General features: G+C 43.5%; 1 protein-coding gene across 1 annotated transcript in view; it reads left to right on the top strand.

Moving 5' to 3' along the window:
- The window catches only part of LOC115201174 (protocadherin-15), a gene marked incomplete in the record, with an annotated part of 207,797 nt that overhangs the window by 85,553 nt on the left and 109,857 nt on the right, over positions 1–12,387 (top strand). The window contains 3 exon segments of the mRNA XM_029764542.1: positions 171–279; positions 840–952; positions 6,373–6,579. Of these exon segments, the coding sequence (XP_029620402.1) occupies positions 171–279; positions 840–952; positions 6,373–6,579 (429 nt within the window).

Below are 12,387 nucleotides of genomic sequence, written 5' to 3'. Positions count from 1 at the left end.
AAGGTAACTAATTGATGAAGATTGCACACCATGCATTAATTCTCCAACTTTTCTTTTCGCCAGCCTTTTATCCCATTAAGAATGGAAGCCCCCGCATCCCACACGGTGTAAATGGCTCATTTCTAAGTATTGACTGACAGATAGAACTAACCATTACTCTTTCCTTTTAGAGCAAAGTGAACCCTGTCAACGTGACGCCCATCATTCAGGCCGTGGACCAGGACAGGAACATCCAGCCTCCCTCTGAGAGGCCAGGAATCCTCTACTCCATCCTCATTGGTAGGTACCTGTCAACACTGCTGTCATCTATATTCCGTCACCACTGTACCGCTCCCATGCCTGGTCATGCAGAGGGGATAGCTATCTCCAGTGTAAGGCGTGATGGTTGTGGGGGCTCGGCAGTGCAGCTGTAACCGAAAGGCTGGTGGTGGTGGCAGGGAGGGAGAGAGTATGAGAAGGAGGCGGGTGAGGATGGGATGCGTTTCTGGCGAAGGGGAGCAGGGGGCCACCTGTGGAGAGCTGAGATGAGAACTGACAGTGCAGGGCTGTAGGGAACTATGCTGCTGTGCAATGCTCCCATCTCGCTCCCAGGCTCTCTGGGAGGCCAGTAAGGAGATGCCTGATATTTTTCTATTTTCTGACATACATTGACAATATGAAATTATATCTAAAGGTTGTGAGTCTTTTCAAGACTTTTCATTAGAATTACATTCACATTTCTGTAATGTAAAGGGCATAAAAAAAATGGTGAAACACAGAGGTACTTACTTTCTTAAAGCCTCCAACTTCTCATCTGACCTTCAACGTGACGGTCAATTATTTCCCTATCCCCTGTTTAGGTAAGCCTGAGAAGTACGCCGACTTCTTCTCTCTGAACCGAACCACTGCCAAGCTGAAGCTCCTCAAACCGCTCAACAGGGACCTGTATCAAAGATTTGACTTGGTAATCAAGGTAATAAGAATAAAGCTCTGTAGCCCGGCATGCTGTCTTCGTGACAAGATCATGGTATTTTATTCTGATTAAGAGGGGGAATGATCCAATAATTCACAGCTAGAGAGAGAGGCAGAGTCTGGGGATGTTGTGTGTGTGTGTGTGTGTGTGTGTGAGAGAGCAGGTTAGGCAGTGAGCGGTGCTAAAACCCCATTCGGATGAGTCAGGTATCACACACACACACAACTGCCGACTAGGCTTGTTGCTTTAAACTCCAGAGGGCGGTGATCCGTTAGGAACATTCTGCATGCTACAAGGATCCTCACACTCCGAGGGGGGAGTATGGACATGAGCTTATATAGATAAAGCTCCCTTATCGGCACAGGGGGAAACTCCTGTACTACAGGTGTCTCAGACTCCGGATCAAAGAGGAACGAGCCCAGTGCAAGCTATGGGTTATATGACACTGTGTTCATATGTAGGGGGCTTCAGTTCAACCTAGCATGTGTGACATCGATATGCATGCAGTGTGTGTGTGTGAATTAAATATTCATGCAGTGTGTAGTGTTTGGATTAGATGTGTATACCGTGTGTGTGTGTAGTGTCCTGCTCGCGCTTCTGCATGCTGACGGCCAGATTGGTAGCGGTATCAACCAGCAACGTGCTTGAGAGATTTTCTGCTTCAGGAGGCGGTGAGGGGAAGGTGAGCGGTGAGTGCCCTCCCCTCTCCCTCCGTCCCTCTAGCCTGAGCTCAGCAGCAGGCAGCTACCCCCCCCAGATATTGGACCGATCCCTCTCACATGACAGGTAGACTGGGCTGGGTGAATGAGAAGTGACTCCTGCACAATGACTGTGTTAACAGTGAGAAAGGTGGCCCACCACAGGAAGAGATCAGCTCAGCAGTTACCCCATTTACAGTCTGCCCTGTCCAAGGACAGGTACTGTATAGAGTGCAAATCCTTCTCAGGGAGAAAGCTCATTCTCTTTTTTTTTTTATAAAGGCAAAAAAAGAAACACAGGTTATCTTTCTACAGGCATCTGTGTGTTGGGAACTAGGGAAAGTTTTTTCCAGGCTTCATTGAGTTGGAACTTGCCAGGCTGCAAATACAGCTCGTACAGAGCCACACAGTGGAGGTGTCATAATACCCATAAAACCTAGTGGTCAAACAGGGAAATGGTTCCAATCGTTTTTCCACCATTTATTCTTCCCATAGGGGATTTTAGAAATGTAAAATAAGGGCTGTGTTTTGTGTAGGCCTATCCTAGAGTGATGTTTTGATAACCATGTAAATCTCTCTCGGACAAGGTGACTTTTATAAAAATATTCGGCTCTAGATTCGAAAATGCTATTTAACATCAAAGTAGACATCATGCAAAACTACAAATCCCTGCAAGCTCCTGCACGTCATCTCTAGCTAACACCTTTGCTAACAGGTACTGTGTCAAATTAAAACATGCACAAGACAGTTCACAGAATTGTCTATTTAAAGAAATGTAGCCAATTGATAAAATTACTACATTTAGCTAACTTTTGATAGTTAATCCCGATATTCTTACCTTTGCCTCGATTCGGCAGTCTTGTCTCATCATGGCATCAGTTCTTTATGATAGCCACATTAGCAGCTAATTAGCGTTACAATTTTGGGGGGTAGATACAGGTGAATATATTGATAAAAGTCACCTTGTCCTAGAGAGATTTACAAGGTTATCAAAACGTCACACCAGAGTAAGCCTACACGAAACCCAGCTTTTATTTTATGTGTTTCTAAAATATCCTATGGGAAAAATGAATAGTGGAAAAAACGATTGGAACCATTTCCCTATTTGACCACTAGGTTTTATGGGTATTATGACTCATACTGTGGTACTCTATACTGCCCTGGGGCTGTGTTAAATATAGATACACAATATGATCCAGATACTGTACAGGAATAGGAATAGTCTCAGAGAATGGAGGGAGGGCGCTGTGGTTGTCTGGTGGACAGAAACATGTAGTTTAATGATGACTATCATATTTTCATTAGATTTGACTGATAAGTGTATGTGATTGACTATTGGAGTGGTTTGAGAGATGATGACGTACATGTGAATCACCCTTAATTGAGTATTTGGAGTCAACCACCCAATTTGGAGTCAACCATCCCACCGTTGTAATTCAATTAAGCAGCGGAGTATGCGTTTGGTTCTGCACCATGATGAACACTTTGAAGATGTAATCATTTCAATAATTGCCTTTTTTTTGCAAGTTTAGATTTGCTTCTCATTTCGTTTGATATGATCGCTTCTCGCATGCATTTCACACATGCATATCACATGTTCCAAAAGCACGTGAATCACAGACAACATGTAAAGCAACACGTGACAATATGAAATGACACTTGAAAACATGTGATTACATGTGAAGTTACCCAAGTTACCCAAAACCAGGTTTCCACATGATTTTACATGGTAGAATAATAGTGAAGACATCAAAACTATGAAATAACACATATGGAATCACGTAGTAACCAAAAAAGTGTTCAACAAATCAAAATATATTTTATATTTGAGATTCTTCAAGGGAGCCACCCTTTGCATTGATGACAGCGTTGCACACACTTGCCATTCTCTCAACCAGCTTCATGAGGTAGTCACCTGGAATTTCAATTAACAGGGGTGCCTTGTTAAAAGTTCATTTGTGGAACGTCTTTCCTTCTTAATGTGTTTGAGCCAATCAGTTGTGTTGTGACAAAGTAGGGATGGTTTACAGAAGATAGCCCTATTTGGTAAAAGAACAAGTCCAAATTATGGCAACAACAGCTCAAATAAGCAAAGAGACATTACTTTAAGACATAAGAACATTTCAAGAACTTTGAAAGTTTCTTCAATTGCAAAAACCAAACTATGATCAAACTGGCTCTCATGACGACCGCCACAGGGAAGGAAGACCCAGAGTTACCTCTGCTGCAGAGGATAAGTTAATTAGAGTTACCAGCCTCAGAAATTGCTGCCCAAATTAATGCTTCACAGATTTCAAGGAAAAGACACATGTCAACATCAACTGTTTAGAGGAGACTGTGTGAATCAGGCCTTCATGGTCGAATTACTGAAATGAAACCACTACTAAAGGACACCAATAATAAGAAGAGACTTCCTTGGGCCAAGAAACACAAGCAATGGACATTAGACCGGTGGAAATCTGTCCTTTGGTCTGATGAGTCCAAATTTGAGATTTTTGGTTCCAACCGCTGTGTATTTGTGAGACGCAGAGTAAGTGAAGGGATGATCTCCGTATGTGTGGTTCCCACCCTGAAGCATGGAGGAGGAGGTGTGGGGGTGCTTTGCTGGTGACTGTCAATGATTTATTTATTCAAGGCACACTTAACCAGGATGGCTACCACAGCATTCTGCAGCGATACACCATCCCATCTGGTTTGCGCTTAGTGGGACTATCATTTGTTTTTCAACAGGACAATGACTCAACACACCTCCAGGCTGTGTAAGGGCTATTTTGACCAAGAATGAGAATGATGGCGTGCTGCATCAGATGACCTGGCCTCCACAATCCCCCGACGTCAACCCAATTGAGATGGTTTGGGATGAGTTGGACCGGAGAGTGAAGGATAAGCAGCCAACAATTGCTCAGCATATGTGGGAACTCCTTCAAGGCTGTTGAAAAACCATTCCAGGTGAAGCTGGTTGAGAGAATGCCAAGTGTGTGCAAAGCTGTCATGAAGGCAAAGGGTGGCTACCTTGAAGAATCTCAATTTAAAATATATTTTGATTTGTTTAACACTTTTTTGCTTACTATGTGATTCCATAGTTTTGATGTCTTCACTATTATTCTACAATGTAGAAAATAGTAAAAAATAAACTCTTGAATGAGTAGGTGTGTCCAAACTTTGGATTGATACTGTCCATTTCAAAGTGCAATTATACAGTATGGCATATTGTTCTCTTTCATTAATATTATAATCTGTATTATAATTAAATTGTGATTGATATAGCCTCATTACTCGTGTTAACCCTGAAACTACAGTGGCTTTTCCAATGGTAATGCGAGACACTTTGATGTATAGGCAAATTAGAGTAGCGCACTGTTTGGACGGTTCGGAGAGTGGACCATCAGCTATGTGAAAGACTTGGACACGAGACAGCCTACGAAACTCAACAGGACGTGGTTTATTTTAGGACAGGCAACCGCCATCTCAATTAGTTAACGTGACACAGGTCAGGCATTAGTAATCAATGATGAACATCTAATTGTTATCATTACATTCATCCCCCCTCCCATTAAGAAACATCCTTGTTTTATAAATTGAAAATAGACAGTATACTTGTTTAGGAACAAATATTGGAATACTTCAATGTGTAATTCGTTGATCCATTATACAAAAAATTATAATCTGACCCAATAGCCTGCATGAAAAGCACTTTGTTTCACTTGAGATGTATTTTTTTGTACAGCTCCACAACAAAATTCAGAGTACCTTCCCCAATACTGTCCAATACTCATGCTTCACTTGTCCGACAGCTAGCAGTGAGGGAGATGATGGTGCACTGCAAATGAGAATAACATTTGTGTGATGCTGCTTCGGTACGCTAGCTAGAATTTAGCCACGTGTCAGCAGATATTGGGTTCCACAGTCATAAAAAAAAAACGCTAAAAAAAGAACACAGGTGCCACCGATGTGGCGCGTCGTTTAGTGTGGACAAAAATAAGACTGAACACGAGACATCATACGGAGTTCAACAGGACGTGGTTTAGGCTATTCTAGGACAGGCGACCACCATCTCAATTAGTTCACGTAAAACCGGTGAATTTATAGACACGGGTCAAGCATTAGTAATCAATTATGGAGGAGGAGGGATAATGACAAAACCGGCTGAAAAGGCTGAAAAATGAAGGAATTAATTTGGTCATCAGTCATATAAAGTGTTTTTTTTGTGAGGGGCCCAGCAGTCACCCTCCCCTCTCTCTCTATGTTGTTATGATCAATAATTGTAAAGGCGGTTTCATTACTCTGTATTGACACAACCGTGCTGATTGGCCGTAGATTAGATCAACATCACTGATGGAGAGAACAAACAGCCCTGCTAGGATTAATGAGTTTCCAGTGTACTTCCATGTTTGTTGGAAAGGAATATGATTACAAAGGAATAATAAGTATCACTCACAAAGATTGCTGTCGAAATCATCAAATGTCATTCCAATTGGTTATTTTATATATCCTTGTGTTAGATTCAACCCCATTTATTTTTTTTATCAGTTGTCTTTGGAAAGCTTAGTCCATGAACCCAGCATTACTTGTGCTGTAAAGAAAGAGTTTTGAAACCCTCAGTGCTGCATACATGCACTTATTGAGTATTTCTCAGTCATGTTCATTAAGGAGAAGTGAATCTGGAAGGTGCCACCTGAACGTGTCCAATAAGAACACATATTTACGTATTCTGTTTTCCAGGCAGAGCAGGACAACGGCCACCCCCTGCCTGCGTTTGCTAACCTCCAGATCGAGGTTCTGGATGAGAACAACCAGGCACCATACTTTCAAGACACCACATACCAGGGCTTCATCATCGAGTCAGCGCCAGTGGGCACCACATTGTTCGCCGACGTCAGCCTCACCACCCCCCTGGGCATCAAGGTTCTGGACAACGACATTGAGGAGGTAAGACCCCATAGCTGACCAGTCTCTTCATTCATTCATTGATTCATTATTTCAGTCATTCATTCACCAACCTAATCACACCCGAGGGGGTTTTTCAACTGACTCCTCCGTCGCGATGTCCCCTAAATGTCCACCCGCTAGCCTGCTAGCCGCGGCCCGCAAGCTGTCTAGAGTACATCAGACTGTTAGCTTAAGAGGCCCATCAGACAAATTCTTTGGCCACTATGCCTATTTTGCCAATTGGCCTGGTTTACCACACGGAGCCCTGCTGATCTGTCTGCCGACGTCACAGCATGAGGGGGCCACAACAGATTTTCTTCCGTCGCGACGTCCCTCAAAGGCCCTTCTGCTAGCTTGCTAGCCCCGGCCCGCTAGCTGCCTGAAGCCACTCACTGGACTCCTATGATCACTTGGCTATGCATGCCTCTCCCTAACGTCAATATGCCTTGTCCATTGCTGTTTTGGTTAGTAATTATTGCATTATTTCACTGTAGAGCCTCTAGCCCTAAGTTAACACCTTAGTTCCACCTCCCACACATGCGGTGACATCACCTGGTTTAAATGATATTTCTAGAGACAATATCGCTTTTATCGTCACTATGCACAGGTTTACCCCCACTGTATTCACATCCTACCATACCTTTGTCTGTACATTATGCCTTGAATCTATTCTACCGTGCCCAGAAATCTGCTCCTTTTACTCTCTGTTCTGAACGTACTAGACGGCCAGTTCTTTTAGCCTTTAGCCGTACCCTTATCCTACTCCTCCTCTGTTCCTCTGGTGATGTAGAGGTTAATTCAGGCCCTGCAGTGCCTAGCTCCACTCCCATTCCCCAGGTGCTCTCATTTGTTGACTTCTGTAACCGTAAAAGCCTTGGTTTCATGCATGTTAACATTAGAAGCCTCCTCCCTAAGTTTGTTTTATTCACTGCCCTAGCACACTCTGCCAACCCGGATGCCCTAGCCGTGTCTGAATCTTGGCTTAGGAAGACTACCAAAAACCCTGAAATTTCCATTCCCAACTATAACATTTTCCGATGAGATAGAACTACCAAAGGGGGCGGAGTTGCAATCTACTGCAAGGATAGCCTGCAGAGTTCTGTCATAATATCCAGGTGTGTGCCCAAACAATTTGAGCTTCTACTTTAAAAAATCTGTCTCTCCAGAAACAAGTCTCTTACCGTTGTCGCTTGCTATAGACCACCTTCTGTGCCCAGTTGTGCCCTGGACACAATATGCGAATTGATTGCCCCCCATCCATCTTCAGAGCTCGTGCTGTTAGGTGACCTAAACTGGGACATGCTTAACACCCCGGCCATCCTACAATCTAAGCTTGATGCTCTCAATCTCACACAAATTATCAATGAACCCACCAGGTACCACCCCAAATCCGTAAACACGGGCACCCTCATAGATATCATCCTAACCAACCTGCCCTCCAAATACACCTCTGCTGTCTTCAACCAGGATCTCAGCGATCACTGCCTCATTGCCTGTGTCCGTAATGGGTCTGCGGTCAAGCGACCACCCCTCATCACTGTCAAACGCTCCCTAAAACACTTCAGCAAGCAGGCCTTTCTAATCGACCTGGCCCGGGTATCTTGGAATAATATTGACCTCATTCCATCAGTAGAGGATGCCTGGTTATTCTTTAAAAGTGCTTTCCTCACCATCTTAAATAAGCATGCCCCATTCAAAATAAAATGTCCAACCAGGAACAGATATAGCCCTTGGTTCACTCCAGACCTGACTCCCCTTGACCAGCACAAAAATATCCTGTGGTGTACTGCATTAGCATCGAATAGCCCACGCGATATGCAACTTTTCAGGGAAGTTAGGAACCAATATACACAGGCAGTTAGGAAAGCAAAGGATAGCTTTTTCAAACAGGAATTTGCATCCTTTAGCACTAACTCAAATCAAATCAAATTTTATCTGTCACATACACATGGTTAGCAGATGTAATGCGAGTGTAGGGAAATGCTTGTGCTTCTAGTTCCGACCATGCAGCAATATCTAACAAGTAATCTAACAATTTCACAACAACTACCTTATACACACAAGTGTAAAGGAATGAATAAGAATATGTACATAAAAATATATGGATGAGCGATGGCCGAACAGCATAGGCAAGATGCAGTAGATGGAATAGAGTGCAGTGTGTGTGTATATATATATATATATATATATGAGATGAGTAATGTAGGCTTTGTAAACATTATATGAAGTGGCATTGTTTAAAGTGGCTAGTGATATATATTTATTACATCCAATTTTTAATTATTAAAGTGGCTAGAGATGAGTCAGTATGTTGGCAGCAGCCACTCAATGCTAGTAATGGCTGTTTAACAGTCTGATGGCCTTCAGATAGAATCTGTTTTTCAGTCTCTCGGTCCCCGCTTTGATGCACTCCAAGAAGTTCTGGGACACTAAAGTCCATGGAGAATAAGAGCACCTCCTCCCAGCTGCCCACTGCACTGAGGCTAGGAAACACCGTCACCACCGATAAATCCGCGATGATTGAGAATTTCAATAAGCATTTTTTTTACAGCTGGCCATGCTTTCCACCTGGCTACCCCTACCCCAGTCAACAACCCTGCACCCCTCACTGCAACTTGCCCAAGCGTCCCCCATTTCTCCTTCACCCAAATCCAGATAGCTGATGTTCTGAAAGAGCTGCAAAATCTGGACCCCTAAAAATAAGCAGGGCTAGACAATCTGGACCCTGTCTTCCTAAAATGATCTGCCGAAGTTGTTGCAACCCCTATTACTAGCTTGTTCAACCTCTCTTTCGTATCTTCTGAGATCCCCAAAGTTTGGAAAGCTGCCGCAGTCATTCCCCACTTCAAAGGGTGAGACACTCTAGACCCAAACTGCTACAGACCTATATCTATCCTACCATGCCTTTCTAAGGTCTTCAAAACCCAAGTTAACAAACAGATCACCGACCATTTAGAATCCCACCGTACCTTCTCCGCTATGCAATCTGGTTTCCGAGCTGGTCATGGGTGCACCTCAGCCACGCTCAAGGTCCTAAACGACATCATAACCGCCATCAATAAGAGACAATACTGTGCAGCTGTATTCATCGACCTGGCCAAGGCTTTCGACTCTGTCAATCACCATATTCTAATCGGCAGACTCAACAGCCTTGGTTTCTCAAATGACTGCCTCACCTGGTTCACCAACTACTTCTCTGATAGAGTTCAGTGTGTCAAATCGGAGGGCCTGTTGTCCGGACCTCTGGCAGTCTCTATGGGGGTGCCACAGGGTTCAATCCTCGGGCCGACTCTTTTCTCTGTATACATCAATGATGTCGTTCTTGCTGCTGGTGATTCTCTGATCCACCTCTACGCAGACGACACCATTCTGTATACTTCTGGCCCTTCTTTGGACACTGTGTTAACTAACCTCCAGACGAGCTTCAATGCCATACAACTCTCCTTCCTTGGCCTCCAACTGCTCTTAAATGCAAGCTAAACTAAATGCATGCTCTTCAACCGATCGCTGCCCACACCTACCCACCCGTCCAGCAGCACTACTCTGGACGGTTCTGACTTAGAATATGTGGACAACTACAAATACCTAGGTGTCTGGTTAGACTGTAAACTCTCCTTCCAGACTTACATTAAGCATCTCCAATCCAAAATTAAATCTAGAATCGGCTTCCTATTTCGCAAAAAAAGCATCCTTCACTCATGCTGCCAAATATACCCTAGTAAAACTGACTATCCTACCGATAGTTGACTTTGGCGATGCCATTTACAAAATAGCCCCAACACTCTACTCAGCAAATTGGATGTAGTCTATCACAGTGCCATTCGTTTTGTCACCAAAGCCCCATATACTACCCACCACTGCGACCTGTATGCTCTCGTTGGCTGGCCCTCGCTTCATATCTGTCGCCAAACCCACTGGCTCCAGGTCATCTATAAGTCGTTGCTAGGTAAAGCCCCGCCTTATCTCAGCTCACTGGTCACCATAGCAGCACCCACCCGCAGCACGCACTCCAGCAGGTATATTTCATTGGTCACCCCCAAAGCCAATTCCTCCTTCGGCTGCCTTTCCTTCCAGTTCTCTGCTGCCAATGACTGGAACGAACTGCAAAAATCACTGAAGCTGGAGGCTCATATCTCCCTCACTAGCTTTAAGCACCAGCTGTCAGAGCAGCTCACAGATCACTGCACCTGTACATAGCCAATCTGTAAATGGCCCATCCAACTACCTCATCACCATATTGTTATTTATTTTGCTCCTTTGCACCCCTGTACCGCTACTTGCACACTCATCTTCTGCACATCTATCACCCCAGTGTTTAATTTGCCATACTGTAATAATTCCGCCACTATGGCCTTTTTATTGCCTCACCCCCCTTATCCTACCTCATTTGCACACACTGTATGTAGACTTTCTCTATTGTATTATTGACTGTATCTTTGTTTATTCCACGTGTAACTCTGTGTTGTTGTTTGTGTTGCACTGCTTTGCTTTATCTTGGCCAGGTCGCAGTTGTAAATGAGAACTTGTTCTCAACTTGCCTACCTGGTTAAATAAAGGTGAAATAAAAAAATAAAAATTCGCACTCACTCTTTCTATGGAATAGTGCTGTAGATCTTGATGAGAGAGCAGAGAGGTTAAGAGCTAATCATGTTACAGTACATAGAATCAAGTGACTGTCTAGGTAGAGTTCCAGGATCCAAGTATGTCAGCTGTAAATAAGGTATTTGGCTTTCAAGATGATAGTATAGGAATGAATCAGCAAAAAACATGCATGACTTTCGTTTTAACGCGATTTTTAACACCATCTTCCAGTTCTCATTGGTTGAGCAGGTTGTCCAATCACACTTTTTGGTTTGTTCTCTTAATTCAGCTCCTCCCTGGTGATGAACCTGTAGGTATTAGCCAATGCATTTGTGATTGGTGATTACTAGTGTGAAGTTCTCTTTCTCTCTTTTTCTGCTGATCAGCCTCTTTTTTTTTTTTTTTTTTTTAACTATCCAATTCTTCTATTTACATGATTTCCGCTTCACGCCTTGTTTATAGATTTTTGTTTAAATTTGTAGCTAGCTTGATTAGACTTTGAAGTGCAATTATCTATTTTTATCTGACCTGAGGGACTTGTTTCCCACAGTACATGGATGTCTGTATTCCATTGATAAGGCATATAGTTGTGTATAGTTGTTACTAGTGCCATATGTGCTGTATATACGTATATACTCTGGGTTTAGCCTGGTCTAGTGGAGTTGTTTCTCACATGCCGATCTGGAGCAGGCTAAAGTCAATGTGGGTTGTATTATTTTGGGAAACCTCATGCTGATGGAAGCGGTGTCATCTCTCGCTGTGCGGGGGCGTTGGGAGAGGGCACCTCTACTAACACCCAGCCATTTGTTAAGTGTCTGTGGTGATTATTATTCGAATTAATTTTATTTGCCGCAGCTCAATTTATTTATGTCTCCCTGCATCCGGAGGGGCAGCGGTGTAAGTTCAATATCCTCTAAAGCAGCATCAACAATATCCACAGTGCTGAGGGGTGCATATTAGTAATGAAGGCTGTCGCCTGTCTGGAATGGGCCTGTATTAAAAGGACTGGCTTGCTTATCAAATGGAAAACGATTCACTATAGTGCCCTACTTTCAACCAGGGTCCATAGAGATTCCTATAGGGCTCTGTTCAAAAGTAGTGCACTATATAGTGAATAGGGTGCCATTTTGGATGCGGACGCTATTATTGCAGGGGTTGGCAGTGGTCTGTATTCATACACAAATGTATCCAGGTGTTGCTCTGTGTGTGCAGAACACAACCACGACA

Source organism: Salmo trutta, chromosome 10 (genome assembly GCF_901001165.1).
Source record: "Salmo trutta chromosome 10, fSalTru1.1, whole genome shotgun sequence".
Taxonomy (NCBI): Eukaryota; Metazoa; Chordata; class Actinopteri; order Salmoniformes; family Salmonidae; genus Salmo; species Salmo trutta.
This window is presented reverse-complemented; position numbering and strand designations above follow the sequence as displayed.